General features: G+C 40.1%; 1 protein-coding gene across 2 annotated transcripts in view; it reads left to right on the forward strand.

Moving 5' to 3' along the window:
- Window positions 1-26,125, forward strand: part of ASIC1 (acid sensing ion channel subunit 1) — a 360,279-nt gene extending 334,154 nt beyond the window's left edge. The window contains exons 9-12 of one of the 2 annotated variants that reach the window (XM_077298058.1): window positions 13,252-13,343; window positions 19,550-19,629; window positions 19,718-19,822; window positions 23,843-26,125. In XM_077298058.1, the coding sequence (XP_077154173.1) occupies window positions 13,252-13,343; window positions 19,550-19,629; window positions 19,718-19,822; window positions 23,843-23,947 (382 nt within the window). In that variant the 3' untranslated portion in view covers window positions 23,948-26,125. The remainder of the gene's footprint in view (window positions 1-13,251; window positions 13,344-19,549; window positions 19,630-19,717; window positions 19,823-23,842) is intronic. The other variant, XM_077298059.1, reaches the window with a different exon arrangement.
- Window positions 26,126-27,728: the final 1,603 nt, after the last annotated feature.

The following is a 27,728-nucleotide window of genomic DNA, read 5'->3' on the forward strand; positions in this document are numbered from 1 at the left end:
GGCTCTACTGCTACATGTGATGCCAATACTACTTTTTATTTATCTCTGCTGCCTTGCAGAATGTGTAAAAAAAGTTGGCCATGAAGAATCTACTATCTATATACTTCTAATTAATTAAATTTTGATATAGGATACACATTGCTATGTCTTATGTCTGTGCTGTCTAACTTGGAAATAGAAAACAGGACTTTGCCTTATATACAGTATATCTACATATTACATCACACAATCAGTGACTATATTAAGACAGGGAATTTTGGGTCCAGTCTTAATAAATTTGATACATTTTACACCAGTGTGCATGTTATTAAGAGGGACAAACACTTTAATATATTCTACAAAATTCTTACAATGTGTTTTCAACAGAAGATAAAATTTAACACTTCCACTAATAGCAGTCCACTTTTTAGAAAAGTTGTATGAGCAGTGGAAAAGCAAAAAAATTATGTAAATTATGGTGCAATAAGAGCACGCCCCATCATTTGCAACTGTATTCCAGAGGGGCAATGAAAAATATATACAATGTCTACTTTGGAGGGAATTAGAAAAACAATGATGCAAATTAGCAATGTAGCAGAATGAAAGCAAATGCCAGAGGTAGCCATCACTAAGTCAATGTCTGATCTTTTATGGAACGATGCAACATAACTAGGGATCATAAGTAAACCAGAAACTCCTCCACAGACAGCCAAACTCAACTTTTACAATAGTAAGGAGCAAGCACCTTGAGACAGCTGTCTGTGGATGAGTTTCTAGCTTTTCTCTAATTAGGTTGCAAAGCATCTTGAAGGGTCAGACATTGAGCAATAGCAGACCTGGACAAACTGTGGCCCACAAGCCTCAATCTGCCAGGGGCTAGTCTTGTCCCAACAATGGACTCAGACAGCCAAAAGAGGTGGAAACAATGGCATAACTTGTGCCCCCCACCTGGCGTCTCAATTTCAGCGGTATTTGTAATCTCAGAATACAGATACAGTTAAGCACAATGGTGGAGAATGGAGCCATAGTCTCCCTCTGCCACCATTCAGCCTGTGCGTCTGAGTCTCAGCATAGCAGGCGTCAAAATGTCACTAGATTGTGCCTGTTGTGAGGAGCCTCAGTCCACAGCTGGAGAATGGCACTGAGTATTGTTCATCTAGTGTCAGTCAGTACATACCGTATTTGGGGAAACTGAGCAGCATTATACTATGTGGGGAACTGCATGGGTATCATCATGGGTGGGGACCTGGGGCATCACATTGTATGTGATGGGCTTTGGGGTATCGCACTATGTGGAAGGGTTGTGGGATTATCTTACTGTGTGGGGACAAGTGGGGGCATTAAACTGTGTGTCTGGGAGGGCAGCAGAGGTATCATACCATCTGGCGCGCTGTAAGGGCATCATACTGTATATATGCATGTACTATATATATATATATAATTAAGGCCAAATAACAGGAGCACTGTGATAAAAAGCAGTAAATTATATGGCTTTGATTAGAGGCTGCTGGTAAAAATACACATTACAATGAGCCTTATCATAAAATGTATTACAGAAGCAGTCAACATACTTTAATTCTGCTCAATATTAAGCTATAAAAAATAATATAAAGTAATGATAACATAATAATATTGAGTAAACTGAAGTTCAGCATGTTGGTCCGGCCGTCCACAACAGTTATAGTATCTCATGTGGCCCCTTGGAAAAATTAATTTCCCACCCCAGACAGGAGGGTTAACTACCTCCATTAGGCAAAACATAGTTTTTGAAAACACAAAAAAGCACAGTAAAACCAAAAAACACTCTGTTGCAAAAAAATCACAGTAGACAGCAAGTGCTGGTAAAAAGATGGAAAAAACAGGGTATTTGGTTGATACGTTTTTTGCAAAAAATGTATATTAAGCCGCTCTACCAAACGTCAAGGTATGCCCATATCAGAGCAGTCCTAGCTAATGTATGTAATCCCTATCTGATGTATTTAAAACCTGGTCATATGTACAATACCTGTATGAGCAGGATTCAGAAAAGGAATGTTTTTTCCATCTTTTTACCAACACTTGCTGTCTACTGTGATTTTTTTGCAACAGAGTGTTTTTTGGTTTTACTGTGCTTTTTTGTGTTTTCAAGTCTCTTGGTGGTGTGAACATGTCTCTACGGGCTTGTTCACCGTGCGCGCAGCTCATGTGTTCTGGTTTCAAAACATAGTTTTTGTTTCTTAACTTTTTGAGAGCTAATTTGCATACAATGTCTACTGATATTTACAGTATAAAGACAAGTGGTGAGACAGTAGCAGAAAATCTTAGAAGTCATAAGATTTCAAGGCTCCCATCTTTTGGATAACGGCTGGCACAAGCTCACCAGTGAAGCTCTTCCAAAGGGCTAAATCTTTACAACCTTATTTCAAGTGTAACATTTTTATTGAATCTGATGGATAAGGAATGGCGTCATCTAGAGTTGTGAGCAAGAACTATTAAATGGAAACTGATGTATCCTGACAGCCGTGTTGTGACATCTAGCCCTACAGGTCTGCTATATGGAATTACTGTTTCAAAGGCTGGATATAAAGAAAGCTACCCAAAGAAAAACAGGTAAAATTACTATATGCCTGCGTGTTTTATGACAGGCCTCAGACCAAAAGTTGGAAGCTTTTGACATAGACCAAAGCTTTTCTGACAACAATTTGAAAAAACTTATGGATGGCCCAGGGGTTAACCTAATCGGTGGGGAGTATGAAGAAGTCGTAGAAAGATGCTGACAAAAACCAGAATGTTGAGGAAGAGTTCACGGAAGGATAACCTATTCAGGATTTTTAGAATCTTGAGAGAATCATAATTATATGTGAAGTTAAGTTTCAGAAAATTTTTAGATTTGTGTCAGGTTTTACAAAAATAAAATGTGTATTTTTCATTGTAGGTAGTGTTGTGTGTTTTATTGTTTTACTTTTTTTTCAAAAAAGTGAGTAAGTTATCAGAGGAATTGCTTTTTTTTTACCGATCAGTTATTGATCATGTTTACTGACTTTTATAAGAATTATAAGATGTTTGCACGTAGTTGTAATTATTTACACTGCCAGGTATCATTGGTATTAATACCATAATAGTACTTGTGTTAAACGATAGTGCGGTAGTTTAAATTTTGGCCTTATGAAACACTGTAGAAGGTCTGCAAAATTTTCTTTTCCTGAAAAAAATTGATTTGTAGGGATAGATAGATAGATAGATAGATAGATAGATAGATAGATAGATAGATAGATAGATAGATAGATAGACAAGATATCCACCAAATGTAAAGAACATGACTATCCAAAGTACATAAAAATTTATTCTGCTGTGACCAATACCACTATCCCATGCTGCAAAGATGTAAAATAAATACAAATAATTTGTAACCCCAACTTCACAAACCTCTTTGGGGGAGAATTATTAGGCTTGTTATGCCAGTTGAAAAATGTAGCAAAGTTGAGAGCACAACCATTTTTACCCCCAAAAAATTAAAATTTTTTACACTTACGCAACTCTTACCTCTATTATAAAAAAATGGACAGGATTTAGTAAAAGAGCGCAAGGTCAACTATTTACACCTTTATAGCAATTGTTAGATAGCAATTTTTACTCTACAATACAAACAGGAGTCATTTTTCTATATCTACAAATATTATCATATAAACGTAATGTTTTTTAGACGTAGAAAAAAGACTCCTGTTTGTATGATAATGATACATTGTAACAATCTACTATATAATTGTCTAAGAGGGGTACTTCCGTCTGTCTGTCTGTCCTTCTGTCTGTAACAGAAATCCCGTGTCACTGATTGGTCTCGCCAGCTGCCTGTCCTGGCTGCCGCGACCAATCAGCGATGGGCACAGTCTGGCCGAGAATTAGTCCCTCCCTACTTCCGTCGAGTCAGTGCCCGACTCCCGCATACTCCCCTCCAGTCAGCGCTCACACAGGGTTAATGCCAGCCTTAACGGACCGCGTTATGCCGTGGGTTACCTCCGTTACCGCTGCTATTAACCCTGTGTGTCCCCAACTTTTTACTATTGATGCTGCCTATGCAGCATCAATAGTAAAAAGATGTCATTTTAAAAATAATAAAAAAACAAAAAACCTGCTATTCTCACCTTCTGTAGTCCGCCAAGTTGCGCGCGGCTGCCGCCATCTTCCGTTCCCAGAGATGCATTGCTTCGCTGGATCCCGGCGCGTGAGTATATAACTATTTTTTATTTTAATTATTTTTTTTTACAGGGATATGGTGCCCACACTGCTATATACTATGTGGGCTGTGTTATATACCGCGTGGTTGCTATATACTACATGGCCAGTGTTAGATACTATGTGGGCTGTATTATGTACTGTGTGGGCTGCTGTTGTGATTTTGCTTTTTGCTCCCTCTAGTGGTCATTAGTGATTTGACTCTGGAGCGTCTGTCTTTTCCTATATCCTCACCTGGGCCGTTAGTTCAGGGGCGTTGCTATATAAGCTCCCTGGACCTTCAGTTCAATGCCTGGCATCGTTGAAATCAGAGCTAATCTGTTGTGCTCTTGTCCTCTGATCCTGGTTCCTGTTTTTCAAGCTAAGTCTGCTTCTTTGCTTTTTGCTTTTGTTTTGTTTGGTATTTTTGTCCAGCTTGTTCCTATCTGTATCCTGACCTTTGCTGGAAGCTCTAGGGGGCTGGTGTTCTCCCCCCGGACCGTTAGACGGTTCGGGGGTTCTTGAATCTCCAGCGTGGATTTTTATAGGGTTTTTGTTGACCAGATAAGTTATCTTGCTATATTCTGCTATTAGTAAGCTGGCCTCTCTTTGCTGAACCTGGTTCATTTCTGTGTTTGTCATTTCCTCTTACCTCACCGTTATTATTTGTGGGGGGCTTGTATCTTGCTTTGGGGTCCCTTTCTCTGGAGGCAAGAGAGGTCTTTGTTTTCTTCTCCTAGGGGTAGTTAGATTCTCCGGCTGGCGCGAGTCATCTAGCAATCACCGTAGGCATGATCCCCGGCTACTTCTAGTGTTGGCGTTAGGAGTAGCTATTTGGTCAACCCAGTTACCACAGCCCTATGAGCTGGATTTTTGTATCTTGCAGACTTACACGTTCCTCTGAGACCCTGTCCACTGGGGTCATAACAGTATGCCAGGCCAGTATTAAATGTTTAATGCATTGCAGAAGTGGGATTATAAGAAAGAAAATTTTGAGGTTTTTTTTTCCCTCTCTCATTTTTTTTTTTCTTTTCCCCTTTATCTCAGAGTGGCTTAAGCTTGCTGCAGACATGAATGTCCAGACCTTGATTACAAGTGTGGACCAGCTTGCCGCTCGTGTGCAGGGTATACAAGATTATGTTACCAGAAATCCTAGGTCTGAACCCAAGATTCCGATTCCTGAACTGTTTTCAGGAGACCGATTTAAGTTTAGGAATTTCAGGAATAATTGTAAATTATTTTTGTCCCTGAAACCTTGTTCGTCTGGAGACTCTGCTCAACAAGTAAAAATTGTTATTTCATTCTTACGGGGTGACCCTCAGGATTGGGCTTTTTCGTTGGCGCCAGGAGATCCGGCATTGGCTGATATTGATGCGTTTTTTCTGGCACTCGGTTTACTTTATGAGGAACACCGCGAGGTGATACGTTTTCTCGTTCTACATAAAATGCATGATTTGGTTGTTTTGGGGCTGCCATGGTTACAGACCCATAATCCAGTCCTTGACTGGAAGGCTATGTCAGTGTCTAGTTGGGGCTGTCGTGGTATTCATGAGGATTCCCTGCCTGTGTCTATTGCTTCTTCTACGCCTTCGGAAGTTCCGGAGTACTTGTCTGATTATCAGGATGTCTTTAGCGAGTCCAGGTCCAGTGCATTGCCTCCTCATAGGGAATGTGACTGTGCAATAGATTTGATTCCAGGCAGTAAATTTCCTAAGGGAAGACTGTTTAATCTGTCGATACCTGAACATACCGCTATGCGTTCATATATCAAGGAGTCTCTGGAGAAAGGACACATCCGTCCGTCTTCTTCCCCTCTTGGTGCGGGATTCTTTTTTGTGGCTAAAAAGGACGGATCTTTGAGGCCTTGTATTGACTATCGGCTTTTAAATAAGATCACTGTCAAATTTCAGTATCCTTTGCCGCTGTTGTCTGACTTGTTTGCCCGGATTAAAGGTGCCAAGTGGTTTACCAAGATAGACCTTCGTGGTGCGTACAACCTTGTGCGCATTAAGCAAGGGGATGAATGGAAAACCGCATTCAATACGCCCGAAGGTCATTTTGAGTACTTGGTGATGCCTTTTGGGCTCTCTAATGCCCCTTCAGTTTTTCAGTCCTTTATGCATGACATTTTCCGGAACTATCTGGATAAATTTCTGATCGTTTATCTGGATGATATTCTGTTTTTTTCTGATGATTGGGACTCGCATGTGGAGCAGGTCAGGATGGTCTTAAAAATTTTGCGTGAAAATTCTTTGTTTGTCAAGGGCTCAAAGTGTCTTTTTGGTGTACAGAAGGTTCCCTTTTTGGGGTTCATTTTTTCCCCTTCTGCTGTGGAGATGGACCCAGTCAAGGTCCGAGCTATTCTTGATTGGACTCAGCCCTCGTCAGTTAAGAGTCTTCAGAAGTTCTTGGGTTTCGCTAACTTCTACCGTCGTTTTATCGCTAACTTTTCTAGCATTGTGAAACCTTTGACGGATATGACCAAGAAGGGCTCCGATGTGGTTAATTGGGCTCCTGCTGCCGTGGAGGCTTTCCAGGAGTTGAAACGTCGGTTTACTTCGGCGCCTGTTTTGTGCCAGCCTGATGTCTCGCTTCCCTTTCAAGTTGAGGTGGATGCTTCAGAGATTGGAGCAGGGGCCGTTTTGTCGCAGAGAGGCCCTGGTTGCTCTGTTATGAGACCTTGCGCCTTTTTCTCTAGGAAGTTTTCGCCTGCGGAGCGAAATTATGATGTGGGCAATCGGGAGTTGTTGGCCATGAAATGGGCATTTGAGGAGTGGCGTCATTGGCTCGAGGGTGCTAAGCATCGTGTGGTGGTCTTGACTGATCACAAAAATCTGATGTATCTCGAGTCTGCTAAACGCCTGAATCCTAGACAGGCCCGCTGGTCATTGTTTTTCTCCCGTTTTGACTTTGTTGTCTCGTATTTACCAGGTTCAAAGAATGTGAAGGCCGATGCTCTTTCCAGGAGCTTTGTGCCTGATGCTCCTGGAGTCGCTGAACCTGTTGGTATTCTTAAGGATGGTATTATCTTGTCAGCTATTTCTCCTGATCTGCGACGTGTGTTGCAGAGATTTCAGGCTGATAGGCCTGATTCTTGTCCACCTGACAGACTGTTTGTGCCTGATAAGTGGACCAGCAGAGTCATTTCCGAGGTTCATTCCTCGGTGTTGGCAGGTCACCCAGGAATTTTTGGCACCAGAGATCTGGTGGCCAGATCCTTTTGGTGGCCTTCCTTGTCTAGGGATGTGCGGTCATTTGTACAGTCCTGTGGGACTTGTGCTCGAGCTAAGCCTTGCTGTTCTCGTGCCAGCGGGTTGCTCTTGCCTTGCCTGTCCCTAAGAGACCTTGGACACATATCTCCATGGATTTCATTTCTGATCTTCCGGTGTCTCAGGGCATGTCTGTTATCTGGGTGATATGTGATCGCTTCTCCAAGATGGTCCATTTGGTTCCTTTGCCTAAACTGCCTTCCTCTTCCGATCTGGTTCCTGTGTTTTTCCAGAACGTGGTTCGTTTGCACGGCATCCCTGAGAATATTGTGTCAGACAGAGGATCCCAGTTCGTTTCCAGATTCTGGCGATCCTTTTGTAGTAGGATGGGCATTGACTTGTCATTTTCGTCTGCTTTCCATCCTCAGACTAATGGACAGACGGAGCGAACTAATCAGACTTTGGAGGCTTATTTGAGGTGTTTTGTCTCTGCTGATCAGGACGATTGGGTGACCTTCTTGCCGTTAGCTGAGTTTGCCCTTAATAATCGGGCTAGTTCCGCCACCTTGGTTTCGCCGTTTTTCTGCAACTCTGGTTTCCACCCTCGTTTTTCTTCGGGTCATGTGGAACCTTCTGACTGCCCTGGGGTGGATTCTGTGGTGGATAGGTTGCAGCGGATCTGGAATCTTGTGGTGGACAACTTGAAGTTGTCACAGGAGAGGGCTCAGCGCTTTGCCAACCGCCGCCGCGGTGTGGGTCCCCGACTACGTGTTGGGGATTTGGTGTGGCTTTCTTCCCGCTTTGTTCCTATGAAGGTTTCCTCTCCCAAATTTAAACCTCGTTTTATTGGTCCTTACAAGATATTGGAAATTCTTAATCCTGTATCCTTTCGCCTGGATCTACCTGTGTCGTTTGCTATCCACAACGTGTTTCATAGGTCCTTGTTGCGGCGGTACGTTATGCCTGTGGTTCCTTCTGCTGAGCCTCCTGCTCCGGTGTTGGTTGAGGGCGAGTTGGAGTACGTGGTGGAGAAGATCTTGGATTCTCGTCTCTCCAGGCGGAGGCTTCAGTACCTGGTCAAGTGGAAGGGCTATGGTCAGGAAGATAATTCCTGGGTGGTCGCCTCTGATGTTCATGCGGCCGATTTAGTTCGTGCCTTTCATGCCGCTCATCCTGATCGCCCTGGTGGTCGTGGTGAGGGTTCGGTGACCCCTCACTAAGGGGGGGGTACTGTTGTGATTTTGCTTTTTGCTCCCTCTAGTGGTCATTAGTGATTTGACTCTGGAGCGTCTGTCTTTTCCTATATCCTCACCTGGGCCGTTAGTTCAGGGGCGTTGCTATATAAGCTCCCTGGACCTTCAGTTCAATGCCTGGCATCGTTGAAATCAGAGCTAATCTGTTGTGCTCTTGTCCTCTGATCCTGGTTCCTGTTTTTCAAGCTAAGTCTGCTTCTTTGCTTTTTGCTTTTGTTTTGTTTGGTATTTTTGTCCAGCTTGTTCCTATCTGTATCCTGACCTTTGCTGGAAGCTCTAGGGGGCTGGTGTTCTCCCCCCGGACCGTTAGACGGTTCGGGGGTTCTTGAATCTCCAGCGTGGATTTTTATAGGGTTTTTGTTGACCAGATAAGTTATCTTGCTATATTCTGCTATTAGTAAGCTGGCCTCTCTTTGCTGAACCTGGTTCATTTCTGTGTTTGTCATTTCCTCTTACCTCACCGTTATTATTTGTGGGGGGCTTGTATCTTGCTTTGGGGTCCCTTTCTCTGGAGGCAAGAGAGGTCTTTGTTTTCTTCTCCTAGGGGTAGTTAGATTCTCCGGCTGGCGCGAGTCATCTAGCAATCACCGTAGGCATGATCCCCGGCTACTTCTAGTGTTGGCGTTAGGAGTAGCTATTTGGTCAACCCAGTTACCACAGCCCTATGAGCTGGATTTTTGTATCTTGCAGACTTACACGTTCCTCTGAGACCCTGTCCACTGGGGTCATAACAGGCTGCGCTATATATTACATGGCCAGTGTTATATACTGCGTGGCCTGTGTTATATACTACGTCGCCTGTGTTATATACTACGTGGCTGTTATATATACTGCGTGGGCTGTGTTTTATACTGCGTGGGCTGTGCTATATATTACCAGTCTAATATACTGCGTGGGCAATGTTATATACTGTTTGGGCTGTGATATATACTGCGTGGCCTGTATTAATGCATCGGGTATTCTACAATATGTATGTATGAATATAGCAGCCACATAGTATATAGCACAGGCCATGTAGTATTTGTCTGCTATATACTACATGGCTCCTATATACTACGTGGCCTGTGCTATATACTATGTGGCTGCTATATACATACATACATATTGTAGAATACCTGATGCATTAGAATCGGGCCACCATCTAGTCTTCTATAAAAGTTTATATAAATGATGATAAAATTCCCTTGTAGGAGGAAAAGGAAAAAAAAGGGGAAAAATCTATCCCTATCAGAGCATAGCAATTAGTATATATTGAGCTTATGAATTGAGCCATGGTAAAATAGAGACTTTCACCTGAAGTGATTATGCAGTACACAGCACATCTCCGTACTGCGCTAGTCTACTGCAGGCGTCTCCTTCAAGAAGAGTTATGGCAAAAAGCAATCGAAGAAAGATGAACTGTACCAGATGATGATGTCGGGCTCCAGTGGAGGTATACATAATAATAACACCATTTTTTAATAAATCCGAATTTTGTTTTTATGGTAGATATTTATGTTTTTATCACCACGTCACCTGGTTAACTTTATCCTTCTTCAGTTGGTATAAAGATGTAAATGGTTGACCCTGTCCCATTACATAAAGCCCTGTAACAGTTTTTAGGAAAGAGGCAAGAGTTGAGTAAAATAAAAAAAAAGTTGTTGTCCTAATGGGGGGGGTGTAAAAAAGATGTGCACAAAAAATTCACTATATTTTTTCACAAGAAAACTGGTCCAAACTTTTTCAAAAAGCTCCCCATAAAGGTTTGTGAAGTTAGGTATACGGTACATATTATTTTACTTGTTTCATATCTTTGTGGTGTGGGATGGTAGAATTGGTTAGGGCCGTATCAATTTTTGAGCGCTTAGGACAGTCATGTTCTTTACATTTGGTTTTATATACCAGAGCAAGCAAATCTTTTTGTGAAGCAAATGGGTTGCAAGTCAGTTGCAGTTTTCATGAAGATCTTTAGATGTGTTTTGTTACATTCTGCACACACCCTGTTTATTGGAACCATTTGTAGCTCTGATAGCTCTGCCAATCTGATAACTAATCACCTGTGGATGGTTGAAAAAGAAATTGAAATACATCCTAAGCCCTTGGCTGTAGATGACAGACTGCCTTTTTCACTTTTTCACGCCCCCCGAAGAAGCACCATAGTGAAACGCGCGTTGGGGTCCCTCTTCCACGTCCATTCTAGGTTGGCTTGTTTTACGGCATTCTTTTGTTGATCTATCCACTTGCTCTTATAGCATTGGCATTATTGATTGTTGACTTCTATCATAAATTTTGATATATGCATTCTTTGTTATAGTGTTGATTTTCCTCATAGGGGGCTCCTTTATTATTAGAATGCACTTGTCACTTTATATACTGTAGTCTAATTGGGGTTCCCATTTTTTGGTATTCTTCTACACTATACATTTTTTATTATCGTGCATATATTTTGCCTTATTGCATAGTCAACTTTTTGTATCACTTTAGTCTGCCTGCATTGGTCTGATATATATTACCTTCCATTTTGGACGTGGCACTTAGGTGTCTAATTCTGTCTAATTGTTCACGTATCATGTTTTTAATACCATTTTAATGTATTTTTTCTAATAAAATTTATTAAGATTTTTTTATATATATATACTGCTCTGTTGTCCATATTTGTGTGGTTTACTTTTTCACTGTGGATGAAGTCTGTTGTGACTGAAATAAGTAGGGTGGCATGCAGGTTTATGATATGTTAGTGTTTTTGTGGCCAATGTAGATTTTTTTTGTCCTCGAGACTAAAAGTAATTGAAATTCTGACTTGACCAAATTGTCGTAGAAAATCAGCAAGTCATTTTTGGGACAGAATCTACCCTAAATAATAATGTATGCAATTTTAAAGCATAGCCTGCCCATTGACCAATTTTGACTGAAAATGAACAACTCCTGAAAGAGTGATTGTTGTTTAGTTGACTTATCAGAATAAGCTATCATGTATATAGTAGGTCACATAGCAATATTTCTGGTCTTGTGCCCTATTCAGGGACCAAGATTAGCTGCCATGATTAATACCACACACAGCAGACAATGAGGAGTTTCTGTTCCATTATCTGTCACACCTTCAGAATAAAATAGCATGGATGACATTTTACAGCATTTATGAGCAGTGTTGCTGTGACTCCAGCACTGAGATGAGACAGTAAACACTTACTATAATCTGCAGCACCTGAGTGTGTATGTGCCTTTCTCACTCTTATGGCTGAAATTTGATCCCTGCGTCAAGGTCATATCCCTTCTTTAACCCTGCATTTCTGAATACAAATTGTACCACTGAATTGATAGTGATCCGTGCAGTGGGGGAGGGAAAGAGGATCCTGATAAATCTAGAAGGATGTATTATTCTGCAATTAGATATATCACAAAAGTTACTTGTCAAATTATCAAAAACATTTAAATACTTTTTTAAAAAATGGCATAATATAGTGACATTCCACCATCCATGAAATTCTCGATATTACCTCCCAAAAGTAACCACATTGGTTGTAAAGTAGTTGGGTAATTATTTTTGGTTTGTTTTTTTCTGAAGAAATCTGGCATATGTCTTTCCATTCACATCCTCCAGCAGAGGAACCTGGGTCATATACTTTGCATTTGACATCTAAAGTGTTCCTCTTGATGTAACTAGTTCTATATATTGTATCATCAAGGTTTTCAAATGACTTGTACTGTACATAGCCAAAATTGTATCTCCAGGTCTCAATATACAAAATGATTCTTCTGTGCACTACACTTCAGTCCACCATCTTCACCATTAGAAATATGTAAAGAACAGAGCCCCAAGCTAAGTTCTTTAGCTTAAAAAAAGCTATTTCTGTGTAACTTTTTTCATCAGCAGTATGTATTACATGGAGACATGAACACAGTTTTCATTGTCAGACAGTATTCAAAGCTAGGAGTCCTTATGTCTCTCTGTAAGAAGTATTTTTTTGTTCTTCCCAACCCTGTGAAGATCCGAGTTGGATGGTAAAGCTTCCGGCTGGCATGCAGACTCTCAGATAATGTAAAGGCAGCCTGCTGTGACTGTTTCTCTATACATTTCAATATAGCTCTGAAATAAACTCTGTATCAGATTACAGTGAGAATAGATTTTATACATTTTAATTAAAGCATGTTAATTGATGGGCTGGACACATCCCAGGCTCTCGATTACTGTACAGTTTGACGGTATTTTCTTTATTTTAAAAAATATAATTATTTCCTTTTACCACTCTTCATAACCCCTTTCCTATAACAAGTTTATCTCATTTGTATGACCAGCCATGGTCTCTATGACCTGACCCTGAGGAATTTGTTATTGATCTTGATGTATATCCAGGCTTGGACTGGCCCTCTGGGAAGCAGGAGAATCCTCCGGTGGGCCCCTGTGAAGGAATACTAATGATCATTTTCAATATAGTTAATTCTATATTTAGAGAGAAATTCATTATACTAACTATTCAGTTTAAGATTATATAGAAGCATAAGTAAACCATTCTATTAGGGTCAGGTAATTCTGAACAGTGGACCTCTAAATTGTCATTGTCACTGGTGGGCCTTGCAACCCCAGTCCGACGCTGTGTATGCCTACATATTCTTACCTATTTACATTCTTGATTTAACAGGGAGAACATTTTGGTCCTGGACATTTTCTTTGAAGCATTGAATTATGAAACTATACAGCAAAAGAAAGCATACGAGGTGGCTGGACTTCTCGGTGAGATATCTCATTAACCAAATCAAAGCTTTCATTTTAGCATTTATGTACATTCATTATGGTGGTGACTGCCTAGAAATGTGTAGCTTAGTGTTTAACATCAGCCACACAAGGCATCGCAAAAGCATCTCACAAAATCTTTTCATCTTACTCAAAAAAGCTGCCAATTTCATTAACGGGCTTTCCCTGGGAAGAATTTGAGAGTTACCTTGGAGGTCATTCTAACTTTTTTTAAGGCTATCAACATAATATTTATTATCTTTTAGAATACAATGTTCAAAGGACATTTTCTATTTGTTTTGCATTCTTACTTTATCATTAGTTTTATACAATGGAGACAATTTTATAATCTCATCTAAAAGCTACATAACATCTAAACATATAGAAAAAATGGTTATCCAGCTCAATCATAAACTGAAGTTCTCCGATGACATGACAGCCTGTGTCGGCAGCAGGAAATGAAGACAACTTGGTAGGGAAGATGTCCAGCAGCTGATCTGGAGAGGTAAATGTTAAAAACAACTTATTTATTTAAAAAAAATAATTAAAACATTTTTAAAAAAATTTTTTTGTATCATATTAGTAAAAATTGCACAACACCCTAGCTCTAGGACGCATACCACACTATGACTAAGAACAAGTCGTTTGAAACTCGTCAGTATGGTGCATTCCCAGGGATATGCAATTTTTACTAATATGATACAAAACATTTTTGGAAAAAAAATAATATTTTTTAAAAAATAAATAGTTGTTTTTAACACTTCTCCAGATCTGTTGCTGGACATCTTCCCCACCAAGTTGTCTAATATCTAAACAGTGTACCTAGACAGTCTTAAAGGGAAGGTGCCACAATTTTGTTTTTGTATTAAAAATGATTGTTTATATAAACAATTATTTTTAATACAAAATTACTTTTTTTAACTTTAATATCTTTTTTATTATTAATTATTTTTGCAGCCACTGGGCGCCGCCATTTTGCTTTGCAGGAGTGTAAGAGTCCCAGCACGACACTTACACTCTGCAAATACGGCAGCCCTGGGCATAGGAGGCTGCGGTCGGGAGCCGATCGCATACCTATCATTGTGCTGCTCCCTGCTGTGATCTGGCCACGCCCCCTGGGCTGTCTCCACATCACAGCAGAGGCAGGAGGTCGGCGCCATCTTTCTTCAGCCTACAGTGGAGTGTACCTGTGAGCTCCACTGTGACTTGGGAGCCGTGCTGTTGGAGGGGCAGCTGTCTCCCCTTCACACTGTCAGCGGCCGTTCCTTATCCTCTTCTCTGCTGCCTGGTGTGTGATCTCTAGAATCCCTAGAGATAATGAAGTGCTGGGGTCTGATGTCCTAATCATGCAGAGAGGTAACACGGGGGAGGGGAAGAGTCTCTCTGTGCTGCTCCCGCTCTGCCTCTCACTGCAGCCACTGATCAAGGACATCAGACCGTGTATCTATTACTATGCTGTGGAATACTGACTGCTGAACCATGCATCTAATCCTATCCTGTGTGATACTGACTGCTCTGCTGTGCATCTAATCCTCTCCTGTGTGATACTGACTGCTGGCCCATGTATCTAATTATCTCCTGTGTGATACTGTCTGCTGAGCTGTGTATCTAATCCTATACTGTGTGATACTGTGCTGAGCTGTGTATCTAATCCTATCCCGTGTGATACTGACTGCTCTGCTGTGCATCTAATCCTATCCTGTGTGATACTGTGCTGAGCAGTGTATCTAATCCTCTCCTATGTGATACTGACTGCTGAGCTGTGTATCTAATCCTATCCCGTGTGATACTGTCTGCTGAGCTGTGTATCTAATCCTATACTGTGTGATACTGTGCTGAGCTATGTATCTAATCCTATCCCATGTGATACTGACTGCTGGCCCGTGTATCTAATCCTATCCCGTGTGATACTGTGCTGAGTTGTGTATCTAATCCTATCCTATGTGATACTGTCTGCTGAGCTGTGTATCTAATCCTATACTGTGTGATACTGTGCTGAGCTGTGTATCTAATCCTATCCCGTGTGATACTGACTGCTGGCCCGTGTATCTAATTCTCTCCAGTGTGATACTGAGTGCTGAGCCGTGTATCTAATCCTATCCCATGTGATACTGACTGCTGAGCTGTGTATCTAATCCTATCCCGTGTGATACTGACTGCTGGCCTGTGTATCTAATTCTCTCCTGTTGTGATACTGTCTGCTGGCCCGTGTATCTATTCCTATACTGTGTTATACTGTGCTGAGCTGTGTATCTAATCCTATCCTGTGTGATACTGACTGCTGAGCCGTCTATCTAATTCTCTCCTGTGTGATACTGACTGCTGACCCATGTATCTAATCCTACACTGTGTGAAACCGACTGCTGACTCGTGTATCTAATCCTATCCTGTGATACTGTCTATTGAGCCGTGTATCTAATCCTCTCCTATGCACTCCTCTCCCCCTGCATGTCTTTCCCCATTGCACACACAGCTCAGTGCGTGCAACAACAGGAGCTGCTGCGGTCATGCTGTATTATGGCATTATGTGTGATCTATGACTGTATTATATGTGATCTATATGGCGGTATTATTTTGATCAGTATTGTGGAATGATGTAAAAGCTATACAACGGTATATGAGAACTAGATTGTGGGATTATGTGTGATATATGTGGAGGTATTATGTGAAAATTATATGGTGGTATTATGTGTGATCTATGTGGCGGTATTATGTGAGACGTATGTGGCGGTATTATGTGTGATCTATATGGCGGTATTATGTGGCGGTATTATCTGAGACGTATGTGGTGGTATTATGTGTGATCTATATGGCGGTATTATGTGGCGGTATTATCTGAGACGTATGTGGTGGTATTATGTGTGATCTATATGGCGGTATTATGTGAGATGTATGAGGCGGCATTATGTGTAATCTATATGGCGGTATTATGTGAGAACACTATGGCGGTATTATGTGTGATCTATATGGTGGCACTGTGTGATCTATATGGCGGCATTATGTGTGATCTATATGGTGGCATTATGTGAGAACACTATGGCGGTATTATGTGAGAACACTATGGCAGTATTATCTTCACAAAGGGGACCCTTTCTAGGGTGGTTCTGGCTGAGCACCTGCACACGGGTCTGGAGTAATAGAGGGGGCAGCATGACCTCCAGTTAGGTGCAGTCAGGGGAAGGCTGGTGAGGCAGCTGAAGAGAGGTGTCTCATTTTTATCATTACTATATGGCTACATTTCCTTCCCAGCGTCACCCCGACTGCGCCTGTCGCCTCGTTTTCACACATTGCCAGGTCAGGATGGAGAAGACAGGATCTGAGGAGGGGAATGGGGTCTTTGCATGCAAAGTCTGGATCAGAACAGGCCATCAATCAGCAGAAATGTTTCCTGGATTTCTGAGGAGACGGTCCATCCATGTGTATAAAAGACAGTGCTCTATGTACAATCCCTGGCTGCTCCGCTCACCAAACAGGGTGCCCCTCCATAGACCAACACACTGCTCTCCTGAAATACTCTGTGCTGCTGTCACCCTGCTCCCTCCACCACATATCTCCCAGAATCCTTGCTGCCTGCCATCCTCGGTGACTGTCTACTTGTCAGTATAACTTTGCAATCACCAACAAAATGGCTGCTCACTGGGTTCCTGAATATCATCCTCTCTTATCCCTTAGCAAACACCAGAAGGGGAGGAGAGGAGACATCACACACGTCGGCAGACTCCGCCCATAATTACTGCAGTGCTGTAATGTGAGCTTGTTGTACACTAGGTTTTTGTCAAATTTCAGCAGCTGCTCCCCCTAGTGTTTAAAAGTGGAAATGCCAAACCTTTTCAAGTTATTTTTCATATTTTACTAAATTATAAACAAATGATGATGTTTTTTTTAAAAAATATGAACATTAATTCTTTACATTTTTTCAATTGCTGGAAGAAAAATTTTTTTGATGGCACCTTCCCTTTAAAATATGTAATTTGTGATTCATACTGGTTGATATATTTGCTGTATCTTTATACACTTTTATCTAATTTTACACTACCGCTGGCTTTGACATTCCCCTTTTCTACCACGTAAGCCATGCTTTTTTTTTTAACAAGGTTCAAAACGTGTTTAAAACTATCAATAAATGTGGCGAACAGCATGTACACCTGAATTCCACCTTTAAAGGGAACCTGTCACCTGAATTTGGCGGGACCGGTTTTGGGTCATATGGGCGGGGTTTTCGGATGTTTGATTCACCCTTTCCTTACCCGCTGGCTGCATGCTGGCCGCAATATTGGATTGAAGTTCATTCTTTGTCCTCCGGAGTACACGCCAGCGCAAGGGACAACCGGTCCCGCCAAATTCAGGTGACAGGTTCCCTTTAATGTGTATACAATGTAAGAAACCTTTGGAGGACATTGACATTTTATGTTCATTTCTTCACAATACTGTCCATATTGTCTACATAACATGGTAGGATCGTTTTGCTCTGAAAATGATAGCCTAGCAGAAAAAGTAGATGTTGTTACAACTGTGTCTTAACTCACGCCTACAACATGTGCCTAAGTCGCTAAGCAGCACCACCCTTAAACTGCGAGTGGCTGGGCGATGCAAGCATGGTCAAGTTAAGTACTTGTATTGGTGGGACTGATCAGTGAGCTTGTCCGTTATTACATAAAACCAGATTTAATTAGCTCTCTGCTATGAACCACACCCTATTTAAACCCCCAGCAATCTGCTGGGTGGCTGCTTGCTTCATTCATTTGCTGTTATTATTTACTGACTTTGGACTGTTTTGGCTTCTCGTCTGCATGTCAGTTCTGACTCTGACCTCCTGGTATTGATCTTGGCATTTTCTTGACCACGTTACTGATTTCCAATTGCATCCTGACTCCGCTCTCTCCAGTTTTGACCACTCGGTTCGTCACATTGCCTGTGCCAGTTCGCTCCACTGACAAGCAGTTACACTGTAGATGTAACCCAACAGGCCCTGCATAAGTCCAGATCTGTGTGTAGGGGTTAGAGAGTGAAGGCCAGGGTTCCTCTGGGATCTGCTAAGCAGAGTAACTATAAAAAACACCTGTCCTTGGAAGCCCTCTTAAGTTACCATACTTCTATGCACAGCTTTACCTTACTGTAGAATACTGGCTACTTAAATGCCAGTCTTTGATGCAGATTAACAGCAAAATACCCTGACACAGTGATTTAGGATTTTTTTCTGAAAACTAAAAAAAAAAAATCACATTTAATTTAGTGATTATATCACTAGCCCTTTAAGAAAGGAAGACAGACATCAGACTTCCTGCTGTCTCACTACTTTGACAGCTGTGTGAGACTTCCTGCTTTTAGTTGAAACATATCCCTGTGTGAGGGAGAATGTGTAGTATGGAAACACATGGGATATCTTTTCTGTTATCTTACTCCTGTCTCTTACTTCATGCTGAATGCTACAAAAAGGCAATGTAAGATAAATTACTGTTTGTATTATGGAGGAGCAGGAGAAGACTAGACACAGGAAGTAACGGCCTCCTTTGGCTGTCTCTGTACATTATGTAGTGATAGGTTAGATCTAGGGAAAATATGGAAAAACGTATTTTTTCCTCCACCTCCAAGAAAAACTGATCAGATTTCGATTAAACTCTGATCAGAATCTGATCAGAATAATCTAACCATTTTTCTCAGATGGAGAGAAAATGGCCGTGCCCACCTACCCTAACTCTATATTAGTGGGTTCCTTCTTTTTCAGATTACCCCTTTACAATCAGCTATGTCTTCTGCAGATTAGCCCATTAGATATAGCCATGTCCTGCTTTTCCACATTACAATCAGCTGAATCCTTCTTTTAAAAAAAAACATCTTATTACACAGCTTAAAAATAACATTATTCATTATGATGTATAGTTCAGGTTTCGGGCAGTAGGTTTTTGCATTTTGCTGATTCTCTTCCCATTGGAAAGCATTAATGAATACATTTACCCTGTTTGTAATCTGCTTTTGATGAATTTATGAGAAAAAAAGTAACTCAAAGAGTTGACGAAATAATGACACAGGCCAAATTTAATATCATAAACTGTATATCAACTGTCACTTTTTATGCTTTTCCTATAATACATACTGTGGGTTCTCTTTAAATTTCAAAGTGCTGCCATAATAATTGTTTGCAATTTGGGCACACTTTAATGATCTTTCCCGCATGATTACAACACTATGATTTTTTTTTCCTATAGGGGACATTGGAGGACAGATGGGCCTGTTTATTGGTGCGAGTATCCTAACAGTTCTCGAGCTTTTCGACTATGCATATGAGGTAGGAGCAGGCAATCTAAATGAAAGCTAAAACTGTACACTGGTCCTAGGAAAACGGAAGGATTAATGGTGGATGGATTTTTTTTCAGGTTTTGAGATATAAGCTGTGTGGAGGAGCAAAATGTGGGAAAGATTCAAAACGTAACAACAATGACAAAGGAGCAACTCTAAGTATGGACGATGTAAAGCGTCATGTAAGTTATGGAATAAACTTCTAACATTATAATCAAAAAACTCTGTCATTAATTTGATGCATCAGTCATTGTTATATTTTCCTTTCTCATTTTTATAACCTTGTATATATGTTAGCATTGGCACCAACCAGTTTTACATTGGCCTTTTCATATACAGGGCTGCTAAAAAGCTTGTGAAACTGTCAGAATTTTCCATGTTTCTGCAGTCGAAAGAGTAAAGCCTCTCCTTGTGAAGAGGGAGTGTGAGGAGACTTGTAGGCCATTCATAGCTACTCTGGGAAATTATATATGTAAAATGCCTATTTAGAGAGGAAGAGGACTAGAACTCTAGCACTACTTATTGGAAGTAGCAATCCTCAAAGTCAATAATGACCCTAGCTTTGCAACATGTTTCTTTACACCAAGGACAGGCAATACCTGGAAGCACATGTCTGTGGCACGACAGTCAGATATGAGTGGGCAATATCAATATCAATGTCTGATCTTCACAACACGTTTATGGACATGTATCATGCCATGAACAAAGAAGATTTCTGATGCCCTCAAGAAAACAGTTTTTTATACTCATCAGGCTGGAAAAGGTTACAAAACTCCACCAATCCACAGTCAAACATGTGTTCTTCTAGTGGAAATTTAGGACCATTATTACCTGCCCCAGGAGCAGTCAAACAAAAAAGATCACTCCAAGAGTAGTGCGTATCATAGACTGTGAGGTCCAAAGGATTCCAAGGTAACTTCTAGGCAGTACAAAGACCTTTCTCACATTAGCTAATGCTTATTAGTCCACTATTATGAGGACACGGAACAACAATGGCATACATGGCAGGATTGCAAGGAAAAAAACAGTTCTCTCCAAACAGATTATTGCTGGTTGTCTGCAGTATGCTAAAGATCATATAGACAAGCCATAAAGCTATTAGAACAATGTTTTGTGGATAGGTTAGACCAAAATAGAGATTTTTGGTTTTAATGAGAATTGTTATGTTTGGGGAAATAAAAACATTGCATTAGAGCATAAATATCTCAAATTATCTGTGAAACAAGGTGGTGGTAGTATCTTGGTTTGGGCCTGTTTTGTAGTATCAGCGTCCGGATGACTTGTGATCATTGCTGGAACAATGAATTCTTAATTTTATCAGCAAATTCTAAAGGAAATTGCCAGGATATCTATCCATGAGCTGAATCTCAAGAGAATTTGGGTCATGCTGCAAGACAATAGGAGGCACACAAGTCATTCTACAAAAGAATGGTTAAAGGACAATAAGGGTAAAGTTTTGGAATGGCCAAGTCAACGTCCTGACCTTAATCCTACAGAAATGTTGTGGAAGGACCTGAATCAAGTAGTTTGTGGGAGAAAACCCCAATGAAGGAAAGGAGTAAAATTCTTCCAAGCTGATTTGCTGGACTAATTAGCAATTATTGGAAACTCACAGATGTAGCTATTGCTGCACAAGGAGGTCACAGCAGATACTGAAAGCAAAAAGTTCATATACAATTGCCACTCGCAGACATAATATTGGATAATTTTCCTCATCTAAAAAATAACAAAGTCTAATATTTTGTATTCATTTCTTTGATTTGATTCTCTTTATCCATTTTTAGGACTTTAGGTGTGAAAGTATGATTTTGTTTTAGGTCAAATTTATGCAGAAATATGGAACTTTTTAAGGGTTCACAAATAGAGATTATTGAATTGATTCAACTCAAATCCAATATAAGTCCAATTCCATGAAATCCATAAGTCTCGGCAAATCCGAACAATGAGTGATTTCATTTGCACAAATTGCCTAAAACACAAAGTCATCATTTTACACATGAAGTGCCACCGACTAGGAGTTAGTATCATAGCCTGAGTCTCTGATGGTAGTAATATGGCGGTTGACATCAAATGGTTCCCATCACTCTTTCTCCAGCACATAACAGGCTGAGTACACACGAGCATGCTGCCACTTACATTATGAAAGACGGGATCACACCACTGTTATTTTTTGCACACTGACACAGCTCAGCTTGCAATTTAACCTACAGTACAGCCTGCCACCACCAAATTGCGTAGAATTATAATGTTAGAAGGAGTTATCTTCAGCCCTCAACAAAGTGGATGTTCCTTATGGACAGACAACTGAGGTGTCAGTAGAATAAAGTAGACACGGGAGTTTCCAGGATTGAAGAGGTGGCAAAATTACTGCACATATTAAGTCCTGTGGCTTTTATGGTTATCCCCAACCCATTTGCCTACTTGTGTAATAAATATATATATATATATCCGAAATGTCTCCTAAAACCTTGCTAACATACATTATAGAGCTTGGATCTTGAGTTATGCCTTCTACATATACGGTGGTTGCCAGCTATCTAACCCAGCTGACGCCCATTTGCCACAAACTGACATAATTCTGAGTGTCAATGTCATTTCTGCCTTCTTACTGCTTTCAATTTCAGGCTCAATCCCCTAGTGGGACTAAAAGAAAAAAAGGATAAAACAACTTAAAATAGTCTCAACAATATAAATTATCACCATCTATTTCTTCAGTCAGCTCACTTCCAAATTACCGAGGCTGGTTCGGTTTTACAGACATTAAAAGGAGTCGCATACATTCCTAGGAGACCTCAGAGAGATATACACATCTCTTCCGAACATTCGGACTCCCTATGATTTGCAGCAAATTTATTCATCACAAATTGAAATTTTGGGGGAAGAAAATTGAAGACGCTGGCAAATTTGAATTTCAAAATGTTCGATCATCTCTAGTCACAAACTTTCAAGCACCATTGTAGACATGTACATATATAAATAAATTTTTGAGAATTTAGTGTAAACAGTACATCAGTCCATTTACTGTATATGCTTACACTTTCTAGAAAATGCAAGCTGTACCACACAGACAGCCAAGGCCGGGCATAAAGTCACTTCTGGCTCCATTGTGTTTCCATATGCAATTAGCTGCGTCCAATTTAATTATACAAATAAGTTCTAGTCTTGTTGCTTTTACCACAGGAGAGTTGGCATTAGAGACACATTTTAACTTGTTCATTTTCCAAATAGCATACTTTCAAAGAAATATTTCTAATAATGTACAAAACCAAAAAACTGAGCTGGAGCATAAGTTGGTATACATACAACGCATAGGAATATGTTCACACTGTGGCCATTTAACAGACAAAACATAAGATGGAGACTAAATGAGCATATATTCTGCTGTAAGTAAATAGTAATCGTACATATAAATAACAAAGGATACTTAATAAACACTGTTTTTGATTTAAAAAAAAAAACCAAGCATAAAAGCCATCCCACCATGACAAGGTGTACCCCATTCTGGGCTGTCGTAACCTCCAGTACTAAACACTCAACTCGTGTCAAACTTCAGCTTCCCCTTTTCTTACTTAGGCAATTTGTTTATATACAGTAGCTTGCCACGACTGATGCTTGAAAAGTTGGGCCCGATCCTCCTCTGACCCCCATCTACATTGAGATCGTCTGAGTTGAGGTTTTAGTACTAGAGGTTAGGACAGTCCCAATTGGGGTACACCTTGTCGTAGAGGTTTTAAGTAAAAAATAGTGTTTACTAAGTATCTTATGTTATTTATATATACTATTACTACTTACTTATTTACAGCTGGGTATATGTTCATTTTGTCTCCATCTTAGGTTTTGTCTAATAATGTACGAATACTAGTAACATATTTTACAACTGACAGTCATATTCCTTTTATCCAGGAGGAGAAACCAGGGACACTTTACTCCCTTTAAAATACACCATAAAGTCAGCAGGTTATGCCATGTCTATGCTCTTGTGTGTTATCCTTGTCTTGCTCATTATCTTAGTCCATGGGCACACAGCTAACTGGTACAAAAGTTCAATAAAGGTTGCTGGTTATGAATATCAGTACACTGTGTTTCTGGAAAGCTATTATAAAGCAGCTGTGACAACCTTATATAAAGTACATTTTTTCTAGTATTATTTTACATTTTCTCAATTGTTCTTGGTTATTATGAATACTCTGTTCTCATTACAGGCCCCATGTGAGGGTGTGAGAGGACACCCAGCAGGTATGAGCTATACAGCTAACATTCTCCCTCACCACGCGGTACGTGGAGCATTTGAAGACTTCACATGCTGAGACCATGTCCTGAAACAGTCAAGAGAGCAAAAAAATCATCATCTGAAAGTAGCAAGAGTTTATGAGAAACTGAGAAGAGATCACAAGAGCCTTGGCGAAAATCTATATAACCAAAAATGGCATCACCTTAACTATAAAGAGTGTGAATCTGTTCTGTGTGAGAGAACATGGCCTAATGAGCGGTGAGAGACTGAATGAGAGACTATCACAACCTTCTCATGCCTGTGTCAAAGAAAATAAGTTGTACTAATGATGGCATAGACAACTCGTGAGCAATAGAAGACCCCTATAAAACTATACTGAACACCTTCAAAATATATATAAAAAACATATTTCTGCAGACCAGTGACTACTCATAATGAAGAGAACCACTAAAAACAGTACAATACATCCAACATCAGCCAATAAAAAGGCATTCTGTCTTCCAAGAAAAACTGAAGAAGGAGAAGACATTTATGAGTGGTGATGAACTGCATAGGATCTTACAAGATAGGATGCCCTCAGACTGGGCAGTACATGTTTAGTCTAGCTGAAGTCAAAAGAAAGTAGGAAGAATATAAAACCTCTGGATCACTGACTGAGAAAATATACAAAAATTGTGATGTAAAAAACACAGAAATTACTTCTTGTTGTGGAAGAACGAAATAATCTAAAATCCTGAGAAAAATCATTTCTGAAAATTGCAGAGTAGTATCTTAGCAAGGGGCATTAAGATTCAGGTGTGTTCATAGTGTCTAGTATGGCAATTATAATGGTACATTATAATAGTCATATAAAGGTCTGATTTTCTTCAATTTTATTATAAAATAAACAGGAATCATAGTAGAGCTGAGGAATAGATATTCCTTTGGGAAAGTATTTAACTTTCCTCTACCGGATCCATACCTATCATTATATAAAGGGAAACTCTGCTTTAAAGCTTCTCATGCATAAATAGATTTTTGGAAGATCCTACTGATTTCTTGTAGTGATTTCTACTAATATAATGTGTGTTCCCCTCCAAAGGCAAATGTCAAAGGAAACAAGTATTGGGCACATTGAACGTTGTTCTTGTGAGAAATAAGCCTCATGTGAAGTATCTAACAGCAACTGAAGGTCATTTACATGGACCGATCGGTGGCACAGTAGGACTGCCGATTAGTAAACTTTAACCAATCGGTGGTTGTTTAAATGCCTGTTTATAGGGGCAGACCATAACAAAGAATGCGCACTGAGCAATCTAGGGTAGGCTGCCATGGTTCTTGGCCATCGAAAACGATGATCGTTTGCACTACATGAAAGATCATTTCACCCAATGAATGGTTTTGCTCATTCAGCGGGTAATTTACGGCCTGTTTACACGGTAAGATATTAGTGAATCGAGGGTTTTTAACAACACTTCTTCATGATTATCTTGCAGCTTAAGTGTCCTCCGTTCATTGAAATAAACATGCACGCTTGGCCACACTCAGCATGCTTGTTTATTGGGAGGTGGAGGAGATATCTATTGTAGGCATCCAATGAGAAGAGAACATTAAAAAAAAGTACCAGAATGCATTGTATGACACAGATGTATCTATCTTCAGTTAGATACTATATAAAATGCATAAAAAATGGCGTACGTATTGTGTACTCCTCCACCTCACATAGACATACCAAGTGCAAGTGCATAGGGCAAGTGCAAGTGCATAGGTGTATAATGGCCAATATCAAATCTATATACATTGCGTTAAATAATCAGATTCATTTTTGTCCAGAAACATCAGAGCTGTTAAATACTAGAATTTCCCTCGGATTTCAATATTGATTACTTAATTACCATGGATACTATGTCACTCCGCTTATTTGATTGGGATCGGTGACTCCAGTTATTTAGATATTCAGTGCTCTTTCTGGTCATATGAGATTTTCTCTCTCTTTCGCCGTGCTCTTATTCTCTTGATATCTCTTTTTTGTGGACACGATCTTTCAGACTGACTCTCGATAGAATTTGTAGGATTTCCATGAATGTGAACTTTCCAATAAGGGAAATCTAAGAGCAATGATATGGATGGAGATAGGGAGTGCTATTTTGTTTTGAGAAATTAATTACTTCCAGTTCTCCCAATCCATGGAAAGAGCAGATGATTGTTGTACATGGTGGCCTTGGAGCCTGACCTTCGGGTGCTACAAAAAAAAAAAAAGACTACTTAATTATTTAAAAAAAAAGACTCTTAAAAATGGGAGACGTCATACCTTTCTATGTGTTTACTATCCTTGGTCACATTGATTGTACTATGAAAAGTCATTGTGTACCTTGCTGGAGGACCTGATTGTACGAACTCCCAGAAGCTGAACTAAATATTTCACCTTGGAGGACTGATCACTGTGACCATAATGTGAAGAGACGCTGAACTCGCTGGTGGTATGTGGATACGTGGACCAGCGTCTACAGCTTTTCATCTGCTGATGCTCAGTGGACTCAAAAATGATCCTTTGGAAGCCTGGAACTTCTCCTGTGACCAGGAATCTTCTATTTGCCTTTATTTATATCATTATTATCACTATCTCCTCACCCCATATACTGAAAAAAGCAAACATCCTGCCACACCAGTATTTACATATATCCTTTATATAGCTAATTGTTAAATCTTAATTACAGGATTACAAAAAATATCTTTAGTGCAACATAAGGAAACAAATCTACTGTAACGCATCATGTCTTGAGAAGAAAAAAAGGTTGTCTGGGCCTAACCTGGAGCCATGTCTGAAAGTATTACAGCTGTAGTTTTAGCCTACAAAGTGCATATGATACAAGATCAGTACAAAAATAAAATAAACCACTTCATGTTCATCATAGATTGATCATATCTTCCCCTTGAAATTGACTGCGGAGTAGGAAATGTAGACTTTCTTTGATAATTCTGACCAGAAAGGTTAGGAGGCGTTAATATAAACTTGAGTTAAAATGATTGTTGAAAATAGCCAAGCCCATACTGTACCAGCAAATCATGACATAGTAGGTCAGGAAATAGTACATCATTAACAGGGCCATGATATGGCTTATAGAGATCCCCTGGATCCTTAAAAGGGTTGTCTGGTCATGTGGTGAAAGTCTGCAGTCACTCTTTGTGACTGTAGACTTCTGAATTATTACAGCGTGCGCACAGCGAGCTATCAGGATTCTCCAGTGTCGCTGCCGAAAAGTATACCGAAGGTATATGACTTGCATACTTCCGATTAGACATGCTCTCAATTCACTTGTAAATAGAGAAAGCCCGAACATGTCTCGCCGGCATGTGACTGCATGCATGCAAAGCGCATACCTGTGGTCATGTGACTGCCCATTCTCGGGAGCGACACTGGAGATTCCTCACAGTGTGCAGTGCACATGCTGTAAGGATTCAGAAGTCTGCAATCACATAGGGTGACTGCAGACTTTCATCACTTGACCAGACATCCCATTTAAAGAAGATGAGTCATCAGAAAATTACCTAATTTTAAAATAAAGATTTTATATTAAATTTATTACAAAAAACTTTTTTCTTTTTTTTCCCTTATCATTATGTAAAAAAAATCTTGCAGTTTTCAGGTTCACCAGTAGTCCAAATATTAGACTTCTACTTCTTGTTCTTGACATGGACATTAGCAGCAATAGATTGACTCACACCCTATTTATTTGTATAGAAGTATTAACTGGGCATGTCCTAATTTGGATGATGGTCATTGTAAAGGGAGTAGGAGGAAGTGAGCTTTAGTGTCATGTAATATGAATAAAGGTATTACTTTCAATTTTAGTCCTTTTAGGGATAATAATATTCAG

Source organism: Ranitomeya variabilis, chromosome 3, assembly GCF_051348905.1.
Source record: "Ranitomeya variabilis isolate aRanVar5 chromosome 3, aRanVar5.hap1, whole genome shotgun sequence".
In the NCBI taxonomy this organism is placed as follows: Eukaryota; Metazoa; Chordata; class Amphibia; order Anura; family Dendrobatidae; genus Ranitomeya; species Ranitomeya variabilis.